The sequence below is a fragment of the Phodopus roborovskii genome, unplaced genomic scaffold (assembly GCF_943737965.1).
Source record: "Phodopus roborovskii unplaced genomic scaffold, PHOROB, whole genome shotgun sequence".
NCBI lineage: Eukaryota > Metazoa > Chordata > Mammalia > Rodentia > Cricetidae > Phodopus > Phodopus roborovskii.
The window spans coordinates 30,634,410-30,652,500 of NW_026125052.1; the positions used below are offsets into that span (position 1 = coordinate 30,634,410).

An 18,091-nucleotide genomic window follows, 5' to 3' on the forward strand; every position below is an offset into this window, starting at 1 on the left:
TTCTTAGGTCTGTCATCAGTGAACATGTGTTTGCCTACATCTCTCTGGGCAAAGCTGAGATCAACAATAGATATAACCTAACCCACCCAGATCTGTGCTCTCCACTCAGGACCTGTCCCTTTCATCTGTATTGGTCATTGCCATTTCCCAGTGTCCAGCTCAGCTAGGGGGCTAGGCTTTCCCAAGAGGAAGAATAAAGTACCTTAGACCTAGACTATGCAACCACAGTCATCCTCTTTAGCAGCCAGGGTGAGTGCCAGCTTGAGCTCAGGGAAGGGGTAAAGATGGTTCAGAAATGGTAGTAGGTCTGAAGCATCTGCATCTGACATGGCCCCACCTAAAGGACACTGTCAAGGGACTGAGGGAGTCGCTATTGAATGGTGTCCCAGTTGGGGGACAGGGATGGGTTGGTACAGAACACACTCAGCCACCGAGTTGTACAGGAGAAATTAGAGTCACGGTGTCTAGGGTAAAGATGGGAATGAAATAGTTGTTTTTCACTATTCCAAATTAAACTTCAGAATGAATAATTGTTTTCTAGAAGTACTTCGACCTTGAAGAAATCACCGTGTGATGCTGATTGTTTTTCTGTTATCTAGAGGTGTTTTTCTGAAGCAGCTTCACAATCATTGCATGGCTTTGGTCACAAGACTCTCCTGGCACACCTGGATGGACTGCAGTGGCAGGGGCTTGACGCTGCCCTTCAGAAGGACATATAGATTAAATCAGGGACTTTGATGTTTGGAATTGTTTTACCAAAAAAAAAAAAAAAAAAAAAAAAAACCACACACACACACACACACACAACTTTTTATGTAGCAATAAATACACCTTTGCATGCTATTTGGGATTCAGTTCATAGAAACTGTTTCTCTCTGCTTCCAGAGAGCCTAAAATTCATCTTGGACTGATCCTCTTTCTTCAACCCACCCCTGAAACACAGAACATTCCACACCAAGTTCTCAGCATAAGAGGGATTTATTACCCTGGAGGAACAAGCTCTGGGGCGTCTGCCTCAGGACAGGACCGAGGCAGACAGCCCGTGGTTTTTAAGGAGAGAAAAGGGGAAGGCCGTGACAATTGGACCTGGTGGGTAGTATAGTAAAAACATGAATTTTGATTTCTGGACCTTGGTGTTTTGATAATTGGAGCTTGGAGTTTTAGTCAGGCATAATGAGGTGGCCAAGTAAGGAAACAGACCTTGGGAGCTAGCAAGGGGAAAAAAGGAAGGAGAATGGGAGAAACCGGCTGGTGCCATGTTAGCCATGTTCACCTGTTAGAGAACCCTTCCTTCACCAGTGATCTGATCCGTCTGAAAACAAAACACTGTAGGACTGCGGAGGCGTCTCATTGGGTAAAGACACCTGCCAAGCTTGAATTTGATCCCCAGGACCTTCATGGTACAAGGAAAGCGAGAACCTGTGGTAATTATAGGGGGAAGGAGGCCAGCCAAAGAAACACACCCTGAGCAGAGCCAAAGAAACTTACTTTGGCCCTGCAACCAGAACCAAAGAAATGCACCCCGACCCTGAAACCAGTGCCAGAGAAACACACTTTGTCCCTGGAATCAGAGCCAGCGAAAGAAATGCACCCTGGCCCTAAAATAAGAGCCAAAAGGCTAAAAAGGACCCGTGAAAGAAACTCACTTTGGCCCTGAAACCAGAGCCAAATCTGACCCTGAACCTGAGCAGAAAACCAACCAATCCCTGAGTACAAGGTCTAGCCAGTCTGAGCTCAGGGACTGAAATCTGACCAATCCCCACCCTGGAAATCTCCCTGGAAAAACTCTGCCCCTAAGAAGCCCTATGTAAACCCTGTGCCGGTTCAGCTTGTGGAGGCCTGCCTGTCTTCTTCCACCTTGGCAGAGGCAGCCCCTGCCCTAGATTCTTCCCTCCCAATACATCTCTTGAATGAGGTTTGGGTGAGACCCTTCCTCTGCTGGTAATTGAGTGGAGAAGTAACAACTCTTCACCGGAGCCAGAGTAGAGTAGGGCTCTAACACTTTCACAGGAAAGGCTTCCCTTAGTGGAGTTGTTACACCCTGGGGGCAGGAGCCGAACTGTAACAACTTCACCAGGGAAGCCCTCCCCTCCCGAGCAGAGCTGTTACACTGTGGAAGCCTTTCCCTGAGCAGGGCTGTGAGCTGCTAAGCTTACTGTGACTGTGGTATTCCTTGGCTCCTGATTGCCAGAATACTTTTCCATCTGAGCTGTAACACTCAGTATTCTGTGACTCCCGAGTGCCAGAGTCCCTGCCCATCTGAGCCTCTGCAATGCTTACAGCGACATCTTGTACAAATAAAGCCCATCTGTGGGTCAGAGAATGGAGCCTGCCGCTAGGTCTAGAGGTCTGTGCAGACAGACAAGAAGTCATATAGCTGGACAGAACCAGGATATAAGCAGGTAGAAACAGGAACTGACTCTCTTGTCTGTAGTGAGATAGTCCTTCTGTATGTCACAGCCAGTTCTGTTGAGAAATTTGGTTGCTAAAAATTTTCTTCCTACAGGATCCATTGAAACAATCATTGTCCCATTTCACCAAAAGTAATCTTAAGATAACGACGCCCCCTTTCTCTACCCTTGCAATTTTGGGATAATAGTCATCGTCTTTGGGTTGGTTTTAGTTATTTGGGATTGGGTGATGCTTACACTCGGGTTTATCTTTTAGACAGGAATAGGGAATGGTTGGGAAAGGTATGGTTTAGATGGGATATAGGTAGATTAGCCTATTTTCTTGAGAATTTGAGTAAGAATGAGATAGTATTTTACAGCTTACATTGTTGTGTATTCTTATGTGGTAAGCTATGTAAAATTAAGTTTATATTTTGTTATATTGTGTTAAATATTTCCACTTACAATGTTTTATGCACATTATTTTTTACCATATTCTATGTATGTATACTTTTCTTGTATTCAAGACATTTTGTATATTGATACAAATTGGGATATTTATCTTGCTGCCCTTTATAGTTCTACCTCTTGTCTTGACACTTATACTCTACCTCTATTTTAGGGATTTACATGTATGTATATATAAATAGTTATATTGTTTAAGTATTTGTTCCTGCTTTACTCAGGAAAGTTTTAATCAGTCTTTTTAGCTAAGTTCCCGAGTATTACAGATTATCTTCACTCACATTTCCTGTACCTATGAGATTAGTCAGATATAGATGCTTAATCTTCAATCACTTCATAGACATGCAGAACATGGCATTTAAATGTTTTAATATTAGTACTCCATTGACATGAGACACTGTTGCTCCTGACAGCACCGTGCACTTTCCCGAAAATATGTTGGACACTGTTGTTGCTCCTGCTGGAGTTCAATCTCGCCTCAGCTAATGGCCTGTTGGGCATAGAATTGCCCCCACCTTGACCACTGATCTGGACATGCAGTCCTATGTGCTTGCAGGAGACAAATATAGAAGACTGCTTGACCTTGCCAAGTCAGGGTAAGACAGCCATTCTACCTCCCTGCTGTTGTTATGGTCTGTCTCTTGGCCTTAGCCAAATCTGGGTGTACCAACGTTGCTGTGAGACCTAGGGTGACTGTTCAGGTGGCTTGCTGTTTCTGTCCTTGCTGCACCTTTTGGAAGTTGTCCATCCGCATTTCCTGTCTACTCTAGTATCGTTAATTTCCTTCTCAGGTCTTGATGAGGTTAAAGATTAAACTATCACAACTATTATTCTCTCTTCCTAGTTAGATATATTAGGTACTAGACTTACGTTTTCCAGCTTAGGACAACTCTATTGTAAACTCCATTATGCCCTCACCCTAAGACTAGATATGTAGGTCATTTTGTTCTTGATTTTCCTTTTCTTAGAGCACACTTGTTATTCACTGTTTTGTATTAAGCCTAAATCTTTTCTTTAGACTAAAAGGGGAATTGTAGTGAGATAGTCCTTCTGTAGCACTGACCACACCCATTGGAGGGTGGAGCCATGGGCGGAAGTGACCTGTGGAAGGAGGTCCGAGGGGGCCAAGTAAGGCTCTCTTTCTGGTGTGACTCGGACAGGAGAGGATCGGGTTGAATTTCCTGGTGTTCATCTGTCTAGGTTGTAAGTTATTTCTCCCTGAATAAACATCTATTTGGCCTATTTGTTTATCCTGATCCTTATTTACCTCGATACTTGTCTGCTGAGACACTAAGGAGGTAAAGTGTGACCATGGCTTTTTCCTTCTCTCTGATCTCTCTGCATTTTCCTCTATATCTGACTCAGGTTTTTATTACTTAGGCCAATTGAGAATTCCATTTACATTTTGGCACCCATGTTTATTTTTTTCTGACTTATGCTCACACACAAAGATAAATAAAATTAATTAAAATAACAAAAACAACACCAAGAAAAAAAAAACCCTCATAATAAACAGAACAATCAGAAACAAAATCAAAGCACTTAGGTTCTTGTTCAACTCAATTCTATTGCTTTCCTTCATTTTTCCCAGGCATCTTCCTCTCGGACACTGGCTTTATTCTGTTACCTTTACCTCAGGCAGCCCTGCAACATACCTTATTACTACCACTGTCAGAGAAACTTAGGAGCTGGGCTGAGGATGCAGCCCAGTCAGTAGAGTGCTTGCCTAGCATGCATTTGAGCACTGTTCTCTTACACCAAATCAAGCGTGGTGATGCTACCCTATACCCTAGCACTCGGGAGGTGGAACAGGAGTCTCAGAAGTTCAAGGTCACCCTGGACTTGATGGAAACGCTGTCTCCCTTGCCCCCAGGACTAAAAAAGTAGTGCACACCTTTGATCCCAGCACTCAGGAAGCAGAGGCAGGTGGATCTCTGTGAGTTCAAGGAGCCAGGTCTACAGAGTGAGTTCCAGGATAGCCAGAGCTACCCAAAGAAACCTTGCCCCCCCCAAAAAAAAAGAACAAATAAACAAACTGTATCCCAATACTTGGGAGGCAGAAGCAGGTGTATCTCTGTGTTTGAGAATAAGGTGGTCAACATAGTGAGTTCCAAGCCAACCAGGCTATGCAGCAAGACTGTTTCAAAACAAACCAACAAAAACAATCCTGGTCAAAGCACAATTGGGTAAATCCAGTCTTTAGTCTTGAGTGCAAAGAAAAGGAAAGAGAGGAAGGAAGGGAGGGAGGGAGGGAGGGAGAGAGTGAGGGAGGGAGGGAGGAAGGGAGGAAGGAAGAAGTGTCAGCAGCCGGTCCTAGTTTCTTGGCTTAGCACTTAAATGTGGTGCTATATTATTTATGACTTATTAAAGCTTGCCTGAGGATTCAGAAAGCAAAGTCAGCCAGGCACACACCATCAATCCCAGCAGCAGGAATCTAGGAGGTGGTGGCACATGCCTTTAATCCTAGGACTCAGGGTTAAGAGGTAGACGGATGTCTGGAAGTTCAAGTGAAGGTCACCCAGATCTACACGAGTGAATCAGTCTAAAAGAGAATTATAGCTCACGCCTTTAAGACAGGAGTAGGTCTCAGTATGAGGCATTCATTCTCCAGCCACAGTGAAGATATCAGTGTCAGAGAGGATGGGAAGACACTGAAGTCTCAGGATTCTCCATCCAGGCTGAGAGGCAGCAGTTTGAGGCTTGGTGAAGAGCTCCTGTGTGGATCAGCCCTTTCAGCCTGAGCTTGAGGTGAGAGCCAGTGGCCGGCAGCTTTGCTTCCCTGCTCTTCAAGTTGAACCTCAATATCTGTCTCTGAGTCTTTTACTTTTTGTTACAGTTAAACACACTGGCTGTTCTTACCTAGGACCAGGGCAGATTCCTTAGTACCCACAGGGCAACTCACAACTGCCTGAAACCTCAGCTGCAGGAAATCTGCCACACTCTTCTGCCCTCTGTGGACACTAATGCGGGCTCAGAGTTTAGCACAGACTCCAAACTTTTGGACTCCTCACTCACCTTGCCCAGAAGGTCCAAATCCAGTCTAGGGGGCCTGCCTTACACCTCCTGGCGCAGAGTGTAACAGAGTATCAATTAACGTCTGAAAGTGAGCTTTGCGCTCCCAAGTCTTCAAAGTTGAAACCCCTTCGCCCAGCCTGCTTCCCGTTCCCTCTTCACATCTTTTCTTGCTAGAACAATTCTCTTAATTTTGCCCCCTCGCCAGCTGCCTCCTCTCCTGAAGGGGAGCCGAGAGAGAACCAGCCTCCGTCTTGCAGGTGAGTATCATCAATTATGAAAGAGGCTAGACGATTGACTGGCTGTCCATACACAAGCTACGGTTTTGGAGCGCTAGGCACAAAAGGGATGAAAGAATTGAAAAGGAATGAGAAAAATGCTTTCCAAAACCCTTGATTGCAGACAGAGTTCAACATAATTCAGTGAACCTGACCTGAAAGATAAGGTGTGGAACGTACCCAAGCTGCGACCTGATTCCAGTCTGCCCTGGGGGAATGGCATTGGCCCCCAGGGCTCCAGGGGGTGTTGGTAGGTAGAGGGATGGAAACTCTAACCCTGGAGGCTCCACAAGAGATTTGATTTCACACTTAGTGCTGCTTTGATAAACCAGAGGCTAGGGCATAGAGCCAAAGAAAGGGCAGGCACAGGGCTTGATGAAATTGTGGTGTGTGCATCTGGCCTGGCACCTCGTGAAGACATGGCTGTGCCGGCTGGATTTCATGGGCTGGGGTGATGGGACTGTATGTCAGATTCTTCCGAGGTCTGTGCTCCAAGCTCTAGTCTACTTAGGGGAGAACGCAGAAGACAGGCTGGGCAGAGAATGGCTGGCGTTGGGGTGCATTAAGGAGTATAGTATGATGCATTTAGGAGCTAGCCTTGCAGCCCTTCCGTGGGGCTGCGGGGTGAAGTATCCCACCCTGTCCACCCCAGAGCCCTCTGGGAGCTGCCCCAACCTTCAATGCTTCCGCTTCCTGTGAGCAGGTGCATCAGGCCTTGCCCCTCACTGGGGATACATACAGTCAGTAATTGAGGAAACTGGACCTGGGGTGTAGCACATCCAGGACCCTCCACTCTGTGCAGGGGGGGGATGGAGAGCAATGGAGGGATGGAAGGTTGGCAGATGCTCAGACTGTTGAAGCCTGCAGGGAGGCCTGCACAGTGGACAGCTATCTGAGGAGACCCACAGGGGTGGGGGGGGTCCTCCAGGCGGTTTCTCCTGATGTATAAAATGGAGATCAATGCATAATTGAGATGCATAATTTTGTCGCTCTGGCTAGTCTGGAACTGGCTATGTACACCAGGCTGGACTGGAACTCAGAGACCCACTTTCTTCTGTCTCGGGTTCTGGGATTACAGGTATGAATTACTACATGGGTTAAAATAATATTTTAAAAAATTCTTGCCAGGCAGTTGTGGTGCTAGCCTTTAATCCCAGCACTCAGGAGGCAGAAGCAGGCAGGTTACTGTGAGTTCGAGGCCAGTGCTGTGAGTTCGAGTGAGTTCTAGGACAGCCAGAGCTGTTACCTGTGGCAGTCAGAGGACAACTTGCAGGAGTTCGTGCTCTCTTCACTATGCGGGTAGTAAAGACTGAACCCTGGTCCACAGGTTTCGTAGCAAATGCATTTACCCACTGAGCCTTGTATGTGCATCAGATACACAGTTGTTAACAGAAGGCTGCAGGCAAGCAGTTTGCAAGGGAAAAATGTAAGGAGCTGGGGAGTACAGGGCACCGGTTGAAGTTCAGGCTCTGGCAAGGGATTGGATCGGGGTGAGGTGGGGGCTAAAAACAGACAGTTTATTGAGAAAGAGAAAGGACCCAGAGAACGGGGTGGCTACTGAGCCTGGGGGAAATGAGTGCATATTGCAGAGCGACATGCTGGGGCTGGAGAGGCGGCTGGGCAGGTAAGAGCACTGGCTGCTCTTGCAGAGGACCTGAGGTTTCCAGCACCTACAGGGCGGCTCACAACCATCTGTAACTGTTAGTGTCCAGGCATCTGTACTGGCCTCCCTTGGGGTTCTGACAGGAAGCGCCCTCAGCTGCAGCCACTACGAGCACCCCCTGTGCACGCTCACCGCCCTCCCTTATCAAAGGCATGCCTTGCTCACCTCCCCTCTCTCCTGATATTGATGTCTGCTGTCCCCAGAGGCAGGTCTCCCTCTTCCCCTACGCTTTCCCATTGTCCAGGGAAAAACTCCCCCCCCCTCCCCCTCCATTTTTTAAATAACAACTCCAGTTCCAGGCCCTGATGCTCTTGTCCCACCTCTGTGGGTGCCAGGCAAACACACGGCACGCATACCTACATGCAGGCAAGACACTCACACATAATAAAATAAAACTGGCGGAGTGACTTGGGAGTGCTTGCTCTTTGTGAGGACTGTGTCCTCAACACCACGCTGGCCATCTCACAGCTGCCTGTAACCCCAGCCCCAGGGCATCTGAAGCCTCCTGGCCCTCATGGCCACATAATGAAAAATAATAAATATTACTATCACATTTGAGAAAAAAAGTAACCAATCCTTAATAAAAATTACAGGGCCATAGCCAAGTGGTGGTGGCGCACACCTTTGCTCCTAACACTCAGGAGGCAGAGGCAGGAGGATCTCTGTGAGTTCAAGGCTATCCTGGTCTACGGAAGTGAGTTCCAGGACAGCTGGAGTTGTTATGCTGATAAACCCTGTCTTGAAAAACAAAACAAACAAAGAAAAATTATGAGGCCAGGTGTGGTAGCGCACACTTTTAATCCTAACACTCAGGAGGCAGAGGCAGGAGGATCTCTGTGAGTTGGAGATCAGCCTGTTTACATAGTGAGTTCCAGGACAGCCAAGGCTACATAATAGAGACCCTGTTTCTTCGGTATGGTCCCCTGAAAACAGCAATTACTTTCCGTACAGGAAGCCTGGCACCAGCTAAGGCGCCCAGAGATGTCAGTACATGGTGACTTTCAGGGAAGAACCCTGAGATTGCTCTAACAAACCATGGCTTGCTAACGAGACATGAACATCTTGAACCTGTACAAGTGTGTCAAGAGCGACAAGCAACTGCTCTTTGTGTTGTAAGGACTGCCTAGCCAGGGGCAGGGTTCCAGAGCAGAGTGTGGGGCCAGCACAGTGGGGGAAGCCAGAGGCTTGGAGGCCGGTTCCCATGGTTTCCAGAAGGTTCTTTCTTCCACTACCGTGGCTCTGGCCCCAGGGGCTAGAATTCCTGACGAATGTTCTGCTGTGGCCTGCCACATGTATGCTCCGTCGGCTTCCCCTTTCTGTCCCTTTCTGGTTTTATTTTGTTTGTTTGTTTTGTTTTAAGATTTATTTGTGTGTGTGTGTGTGTGTGTGTGTGTGTGTGTGTGTGTGTGTGAGAGAGAGAGAGAGAGAGAGAGAGAATTCCAGATGTGCAGGAGGTGGAAGAGAACAGACTAGGCATCAGACCCCGTGGTGATGGAGTGACATGCAGTTTCGGGCCATCCCCCGTGGGTGCTGGCAAGCAGGTTTGTGTCCTCTGGGTGAGCAGTTCACGCTCTTAACTGCTGAGTCGCCCCCTTCCTGCACCATTTTTAAAAATTGCCTTTACATTTCTTTTTAATTGTGTGTGTGTGTGTCTGTGTGTGTGTGCATGTGTTTCTGTGTGTGTTTCTGTGTGTGTGTCTGTGTGTGTCTGTGTGTGTGTGTCTCTCTGTGTGTGTGTGTCTGTGTGTGTGTGTAAGGGGTACACTCAGCAGTCATGTCGGGGTCAGAGGGCAACTAATGGGGACCAGGTCTCTCCTTCCACCCTGTGGGTCACAGGGACTGAACTCAGGTCTCCAGGCTTGGTGGCAGGCGTTTGGACTTGGCTGAGCCATCTCTCCTGTCCCCTTTGCTTCTTTCTTTCTTCTCCCCTTCCCCTCCCTTCTCTCCTCCTCCAGGACACAGGGTCTTTCTATGTAGCCCTGGCTGTCCTGGAACTCACCACATAAACCACTCTGGCCTCAAACTTAGAGCTCCTCCACTATTGTCTCCTATGTGCTGGGATTAAGGGAGTATGCCACCATGAACAGCCTTTCTCTCTCTCTCTCTCTTTTAATATTACTTTAGCTGGGTGGTGGTGCCGCTTGCCTTTAATTCCAACACTCAGGGTGTGGGGGGCAGAGGCAGACAGGTCTCTATGAGTTCACGGCCAGCCTGGTCTACAGAGAGAGTTCCAGGACAGCCAGGGCTACACAGTGAAACTGTCCCCCCCCCCAAAAAAAATAAAACAGCCAAATAATATTAATTATTTTTCTCTGTGTGTGTGAGCGTGTACACTCAAGCCTTCATGTTCACATGGAGGCCAGAGTGTCAGCTGCCATTTCCTTCTCAGCAATCCCCCTGTCTCCACCCCCTTCAGGACCGAGGCTGCAGGTGCTTGTGGGGGCATCCAGCTTGCGACACAGACGCTGGGACCCTAACTTCCATCCTCATGATTCTCTGCCTCTAACTCATACCCTACGTCTCACTGCCATAACCAAGGATCTGGCAAGATGCAAATTAAGGGAGGAAGGATTCACTCTGCCCAGTTTGGGGATACAGTTCGTTCCGGTGAGGAGTGAGCAGGGCAGGGCAGTGGGAGTGGAGTGGGGTGCAGCTAGCCACACCGGGCACGGTTGGCCGGAGTCGGAGGTCAGGATGAATGCCTGTGTTCCACTCACTTTCCCCCACACTGGGCACGGTTGGCCGGAGTCGGAGGTCAGGATGAATGCCTGTGTTCCACTCACTTTCCCTTTGCCATTCAGGCAGGGGCCCACAAGCTGTGTTGCCCGCACTCAGCGCACAGGCCTCTCCCCTTCAGCTAATCCTCCCTGGAAACGCCCTCCCAGGCACGACTGGGTATGTCTCCTGGGGAATTCTGCCAGTTGGACAATCAGTGTCAACCATCACACCTGCCTTATGCTTTTCAGTGACCCCAACGCTGTTGGGTTTTCTTCCTCTTAACACTTGACACTTCCTCTTGGTTTCAGCTCATGGGGTGGAGTGAACATCCTGTTCACTCCAGTGATGCCAGGAATATTTAAGAATAGCTTCTGAGTCTACAGAAGCTTTTTAGTGTGCATGCACACACACGTGTGTGCCCGTGTGTGCATGTACCGCTTGAGTATAGTGCTCATGATGACGAGGAGTTCCAGGAGGTCATGAGAGGCCTGACAGGGGCTGTGGGAATTGAACTGAAATCCCTGGAAGAGAGAGCAACAGGCGCTCTGAACTGCCAAGCCACCTCTCCAAGCCTCTGCACTCACAATACAACCAACACGCTCATGTGTGCACACGCACACATACACAGCTAAAAATAAAAATCTTGGTTGGGTGGGTAGTGCATACCTTTAATCCCAGCACTCAGGAAGCAAGCAGAGGCAGGTGGATCTCTGTGAGTTCGAGGCCAGCCTGGTCTACAGAGTGAGTTCCGGGATAGCCAGAGCTACCCAGAGAAACCCTGTCTTGAAAAACCAGAAAACTAATAATAATAATAAAATAAAATCTTTTTTGTGTTGTTTTGTTTTTTGAGACAGGGTTTCTCTGTATAGCTGTCCTGGAACTTTCTCTGTAGACCAGACTGGTCTCAAACTCAGAGAGATCTGCCTACTTCTGCCTCCCAAGGGCTGGGATTAAGGTTGTATGCCATCATGCTTGGCTAAAATGAAGTAAACCTTTCAAAAGTTAACTCTGCTCTGCACAGTTTGAGTTATGTCTTCATATTGATTTAGTTTTATTTTAGCAAATAAAAGTCAGTTGTAAGAGCTTTCCTACTTCCTGTCCTCAGCATACCTTTGATTCTGTTTGCTCAGGCCATGAACTTTCTGGCAGAGTGGGGTGACAAGAAGTAGGACTGGTAAACATGAAGGAGCTGCTGTGTCTCCTCCGAATTGTCACTGAGTGGTGTCCTGTGACACCCCAGGCATTATTCTAGGGGACACTGGAACATTTTCCCAAATGCCTTCTGCTCCTTTCTCATGGTCTGAAGGCCTTTTAGTCTCACCAGAGATGCAGATCACACTGTGGTTTTGGGGGTGGGGGTGGGGAGAGGAGGGTGTCTGTGCTGGGGATGGAACTCGGGGGCCTTGAACTTGCTAAGCACACGCTGTACCCCAGGCCCTGTTGTGTCCCATTCCTTCTGTGGACAGTGCCCAGCACAGCTCTCTGTGTGCCAAACTTACTCAAGGCGTGACCGAATGGAAGGTGAAGGTCAACAGTGGCAGCAGCTCTCTTAATTGACGCCTCTGTGCTACCCCAGGGGAACAGCTGATCCTTTTAATACTTTCTGCCATCACCCCATTCTTCCACAAATGCCCCTAGGGCAGAATGAAGGGTGTGGTGTTAGTACGCCATCTCCCCTATAGAACCTCGGATTCTGTCTACACAATGTGTTTAGGGTTCCAAGCACCAAGCCCCATCATCTCTCCCGGACCACCTGCCCTGGTCTGCAGAACAGGACACAGCTGGACCCTCACCAATGAGCTGAAGCCGGAGGGGTCCGGGGCTCCCTCCCTCTGAAGAAAACAATGCCGATTCCTCCAACATGATAGAAAAGTCCAGGGCCAAGCGAATCCTCATGTAACACACATCTCTGTTTTCACAAGGTGGTCTGGGAACCACAACCGGGTGGGCCAAGTCCCTCAGGGTTGCCAGGGTGTCCCGGGTCATGTCTTGCTGGGCGACAGGCCTACATATCATAGAGTCGGAGCTGCTCCTGCATGTCTCCATCAGACATCTCACCAAACGTCTCCCTGTTGTCCTTCATGAGCTTGAAGATGGCAGCCAGCTGTTCTTTCTGAACTCTGTTGAAAAGAGAGGATGAGAGGAAACGGATGCTCCCGACCGGGGGTGGGGGGTGGGGGGCGGGGGGGAGTGAGGGGTGGGAGCTGCCCAGAGCGGGGGGGGGGCGGGGGGAGTGAGGGGTGGGTGGGAACTGCCCAGGACGGACGGGGGGAGGGGGAGGGGGTGGGAGCTGCCCAGGATGGGGGGGGTGAGGGGAGTGAGGGGTGGGAGCTGCCCAGGGCGGGGGGGGGGGAGGGGGAGTGAGGGGTGGGAGCTGCCCAGGATGGGGGGGTGAGGGGGAGTGAGGGGTGGGAGCTGCCCAGGGCGGGGGGGGGTGAGGGGAGTGAGGGGTGGGAGCTGCCCAGGGCGGGGGGGGTGAGGGGTGGGAGCTGCCCAGGGCGGGGGGGGTGAGGGGTGGGAGCTGCCCAGGATGGGGGGGGTGAGGGGAGTGAGGGGTGGGAGCTGCCCAGGGCGGGGGGGTGAGGGGTGGGAGCTGCCCAGGGCGGGGGGGGGAGTGAGGGGTGGGAGCTGCCCAGGGCGGGGGGGGGGTGAGGGGAGTGAGGGGTGGGAGCTGCCCAGGGCGGGGGGGGGAGTGAGGGGTGGGAGCTGCCCAGGATGGGGGGGTGAGGGGAGTGAGGGGTGGGTGGGAGCTGTGCCCTTGGCCAGGTGGAGACTGTCCTCCTTTCTAACTCCTTTTGCTTTGCAGTGTAAGAGCCACCTAAAATGCAGCAGGCGCTTTGCACAAACACCCTCAGCCCAAAGAAATCCTGGGTCTCAGTTTCCTTGTGGGCCCTGCCTGATTTGCATCTCACATGCGGCAAGGCTTGAGGTGCTGGGAAGCATGGGTTGGGTTAGGAGCAGCCTCAGTTTAGAGGGATGGGCCAGAAGCAAGGGGAGTGGGTACATACAAATGTGGGTGGACAGATGTGTAGGCAGAGTGCTGGATATGTGGAGGTAGGTTGAAATCTAGCCCCTGGGGTTCTGCTGCCTAGAGAGACACCTCTTCCTTATGTACACAAAGTGGGCGTGGATGCAGATGGACCTGGGTGTTGACCACATGGTTCTGTGGCGTCTTTGTGGTTTATGAGATTCCGCCACGCCATGTGACTAGTGCAGAATGACTCCCAGGGCAAATATCAAGGGTGAGCTGAACAGCTGAAGCCAGGGACAGCGTGTGGTCCTGTTTTTTTCCACTGCAGTGCCCTGCACTTGTCAGCAGCAGGCCGCTGCATCCCAGTTCCATCTTGCTATCTGGATTTCTTGATTCTGTAGTTCCTGTCTCTCCATGACACGCTGCTCTGGGGCCTGGAGGAGCTCGAGCCACACTTGCAGGCTCAGATCTTAGCCTTCCTCAGGGCCATGTCTGCCACAGCTGTTATGTAGGTCCATCACAGCCCACCAGGCTTCAGCAAAGCTATTAGTCACTGCACTCTTTGGAGAAGTGGTCCTGGTGTGTTAGGTTTTATGCTTTTTCTTTAAATTGTTCCTATTGTGTGTGCCCCACAGCACACACACGGAGGTTTCTCTGTGTAGCCCTGGCTGTCCTGGAACTAACTCTTGTAGACTGGGCTGGTCTGGAACTCACAGAGACCCACCCGCCTCTGCCTCCCAAGTGCTGGGATTAAAGGCGTGCACCACCACCGTCCGGCTTATGCCTTTTCATTTGTCTTTGATAATTTGTAGTTCTGGCTGGCCTTAAAGTTGCTTTGTAGACCAGGCTGGCCTTGAACTCACAAAGATCCTCCTGCCTCTGCCTCCTGAGTGCTAGGATTAAAGGTGTGTGCCAGCATGCCAGGCTCCGTCTTGTGCTTTTAATGACATTTCTACCCTCGCACCGTCACATCCTCCACTCAACAAACGGTTTTCTGTCTACCATGGCATCTAGAAGTTGGAGTACCGACGTCCCAATTCCTACCCTCCTTTGTCTGGACAAACTAGGTCTCTAGTCAGTCCTGCCGTAAGAGGTAGAGAGGGCACACAGGGTGCACTCTGTACCCCACTATGTGAAGAAAAGAGGTGTGGAACAGAGGGGGCGGGTACTGAGAGCCAAGGGTGAAATCACTGGTCAGATACGTTTAGCACCGTCTCTTAATGAGCTGTCCATAATGTTTTGGTGGCTGTGATTGTGTATGTATTGCAGTTATTATTGCTATTATTATTTTTAGGATTCTGGGGGTGGTGTTGAGACGGTCTCACTATGTAGTCTTTGCTAGTCTGGAATTCACTATGTAAACTCTGCCCCTAGGTACTGGGATCACCGCCGTACACCACCACCACCCCAGGACCCATAGGGCTGTGGCATTTACTTATTTATTTATACTTATTTTTATGTGTTTTTTGTCTGATGCCCTCAGAGGTCAGGAGAGGGAACTGGATCCCCTGGAACTAGAGTTATGGATGTTTGTGAGCCCCCACCTGGGTGCTGAGAACAGACTCCAGATCCTCTGCAAGAGCAAGTGTTCTTAGCCAAATAGCCCTCTCTCCAGCCCGGAGCTGTGTTTTTTATCAGATATGCACAGGAGGGTTAAAATTTGTTTCTAAAGAGGTCTTGGTTTTGTTTTAATAAAGCAAGCTGAAGAAACACACAGTAATCAAGGTCCTCTACTTAACATTTTATTGGCTGGAACACAGGCTATAAGTAGCGAGCCAAACCGCCAGGGGTGAGGGGCTTCCTGCTCACAGAGCCATACTCAGGTTTCCACATAAGCCTAACTGAGGAGATCCAGAGCTCACACTCCCCTAAGAGGAGGAAATCCCAGCCCAGAGAGGGACTTCACTATTGCTGTTCAGGAGCAAGTGAGCTCGACTCTGTTGGTCACCTGACTCTGTGTCAAAGGCATTGCTTGAGTTTGTGTGTGTGACGTTGTTGCCTGTTCAGCCCTAAGCCTTGAACCCAAGTTATTAGGCATGGGATAAGGCAGCCAGGAATGCCCGGCTTAGGAGTTGATGCTAGACATTTTTCCAGCTTTCTATTAAATGAAAATTCTTCTAAAAACTCAGTGTTTTAGAAAAGAAAATGTCTTCACCAACAAGTCTAAGATTTCAGAACTGTTTCGTATATAGTATAAATACTGTCAAATATAAAAATCTGAAAAACGTGGGGCTGCTGGGAAGTTATCTAGTGAGGTTCAAAGTCATCTAGGAAAAACCTAGGAAATGCACAATCCAGATATCTACCGGAAGCTAATGCTGCTACTGCAAGCGGACGTGGAGGCCGTGGAGGCCGTGGAGGCCAGGCTGACCTGGTAAGAACACTAAGTGTAAAGGCCTCTTAGTACCAAGAGGGTTGCACCCGAGACTCCTGGGGTGGGGGCAAAGAGAAAAGGGAGACCACGCTAAAGCGGGTGCCTGGCATGAATCATTCCTGCCAGAGAGAAAGAGGGGAAAGCCCCCCCTACAAGGGTGTGTGTGACATCTCCGTCAGCAAGTAAGCGCTGCTGGGCTTCACCTTATTTGACTGTCACTTCTCAAACCTGGTGGTTTGGCTTCAGTGAGAACGAAAGTATGAGGTGGGGGTCGTGTGAACAGGGTGTGGGGGGCATAAGGGAGTGTGGGGAGCAAACATGGCTGGTAAGAAAAGCCCAAGGCCTGAGCCCATGGTGTTGGCAACCCCCTCCCCAACACCTCTGAGCAGATCTTGCTAGCCCAGGGGAACCCAAGGTGTCTGTATGTTGGGGTGGGGGAGTGTCAGCATGTCAGCAGATTTGCAAACTCTCCCCCACCACCCCAAGCCTGCACGGGCTCCTCCCTGGGGGTTCCCTGTTTGTTTGTTTAGAGACAGGGTTTCTCTGTAGCTTTGGAGCCTGCCCTGGAACTCGCTCTGTAGACCAGGCTAACCTCAAACTTCAACAGAGATCTGCCTGCCTCTGTCTCCCTGGTATTGGGACTAAAGACGTGCGTCACCACCACCCAGACTTTTTTTTTTTTTTTTTTCTTAAATCAAGCTTTTAAGATGTCAAAAGCAAAGAAAGCCTTCAGGAGGAGGCTAAGGACACCTTCATTATTCTTCAGCTCTGTAAAGAGAAATAGGGAGAAAAAGATCATGTATCTCTCTCAGTTTACTCTAGAAGCAGCACAGGACAAGGACGGAGTAGGTACGGGGACCAGAAGGGGGAATGGTTGGGATTGCAGAGGCCACGGCTACACTCTGCTGCTTTCTCAGACCAGCTGTGTGCTCTGCACACTCTACAGCGACAAAGACTCCACTGGTCAGTCCCCATCCCCACCCCCACACCCCAGCCAGGCGGCCACGGGCCTCTTCCAGCTTCTAGAGTGCTGGGCAGTGAGCTTGCACATCCTGCATGTGTGGTTGGTTACACTAATGACATCCTATCGCCCTAGGTAAGTTTTGCTTCCTGCTGCCTGGGTCTTTGTCTCCAGTGAGGACTGCACCTTCTCCAGAAGTTCCCCCAAGGGAAACCTCTCTGAAGGCAAGTAATCTTATTTTGTGCCTTTGGCGCCCTCTTCTGCAAGCTGGAGTCAATGCACACATTGGGCAATTAGATTCACTCGGGAAGAGCCGGAACTGAAGTGAGGGCTGGGGTTCCCACCTCCCTTACAGCCCTAATATGCTGTTCAAAACCGTCCTCTTGGGTCCTGTCTATTTCCATGAGTCAAAAGTTGACCGTCCTTTAGACTGCCAGCTGCAGCAGAGAGGGGACCCAGCCTGGCCTGCCTACACAGCCCAGTCTACAAGCGGGGTCCCACTTGTAGACTGGGATATCCTGCCGAGCCCAAAAGCCTTGTTTTGTCTGCTTCATTAGCCAATGATCCCAGTCACACAGAGGGAGGCAGCACCCCCAAGAGAAGCTTCGGAAGGAGGAGGCAGGGACAGCCAATGTGGGGAGCAGGGGAGGGCTGCGCATGTCTGCTCAAAGGTCAGTGTACTCCAGCGCGGACACTTCCCAGGCGCTGTCTGAGCAGGCCTGAGGGCAGCAATTCTCAAATGAGATCAGAGGAGAAGCCCCTGGGACCTCTAGCTTCCTAACTGCCACTCCCCAGGGACCTGTAAGCAAGCCTTCGGAGAGCAGAGCTGGAAGCTGCTGCAGCGCAGGGTTCTAGGTGCAGCTGCGGTGGCCCAGCAGACCATTCAAGACGAGAAGGCGAAGGCGGCAGTGCAACCTTTACCAGATAACCAGGTGCCCCTGTGTGTCAGCCTGGGACCACACAGGCGGTCTGGTAGGGGCGGGGTTGACGGGCGCCCTGCCGGTCTGAGGACGGTTCCGTTCATTTGATGGTAACCATGGATGGGCTTCATTATTATTATTATTATTATACATCTTTAGCTATTTATTTATTTATTGTGGATGTGTGAGTGTATGTGTTGTGGATGGGCATATTTGAGGGTCAGGGATAAAGTCCCAGGAGCTAGCTCTCTCCTGTCATCACTTTAGTCTCGGGGATCAAATTCAGGCTTGTAGGCGTGGCAGCAGGCACCTTTACTCAGTGAGCCACCCTGACCGTCC

At 50.0% G+C, this 18,091-nt stretch overlaps 1 protein-coding gene across 4 annotated transcripts in view; it reads right to left on the reverse strand.

The window, feature by feature from the left end:
* Positions 1–11,547: 11,547 nt before the first annotated feature.
* Mxra7 (matrix remodeling associated 7) overlaps positions 11,548–18,091 on the reverse strand; it is a 23,947-nt gene continuing 17,403 nt past the window's right edge. For 3 of the 4 annotated variants that reach the window (XR_007834276.1, XM_051181191.1, XM_051181205.1), the window contains one exon: positions 15,220–16,639. Coding sequence is in view for 2 of the 4 variants with exons in the window: in XM_051181205.1 (XP_051037162.1) it covers positions 16,627–16,639 (13 nt within the window). In the remaining 2 variants the exon portion in view is untranslated. Of the gene's footprint in view, positions 12,647–15,219; positions 16,640–18,091 lie in introns of those variants that run through there. The other variant, XM_051181182.1, reaches the window with a different exon arrangement.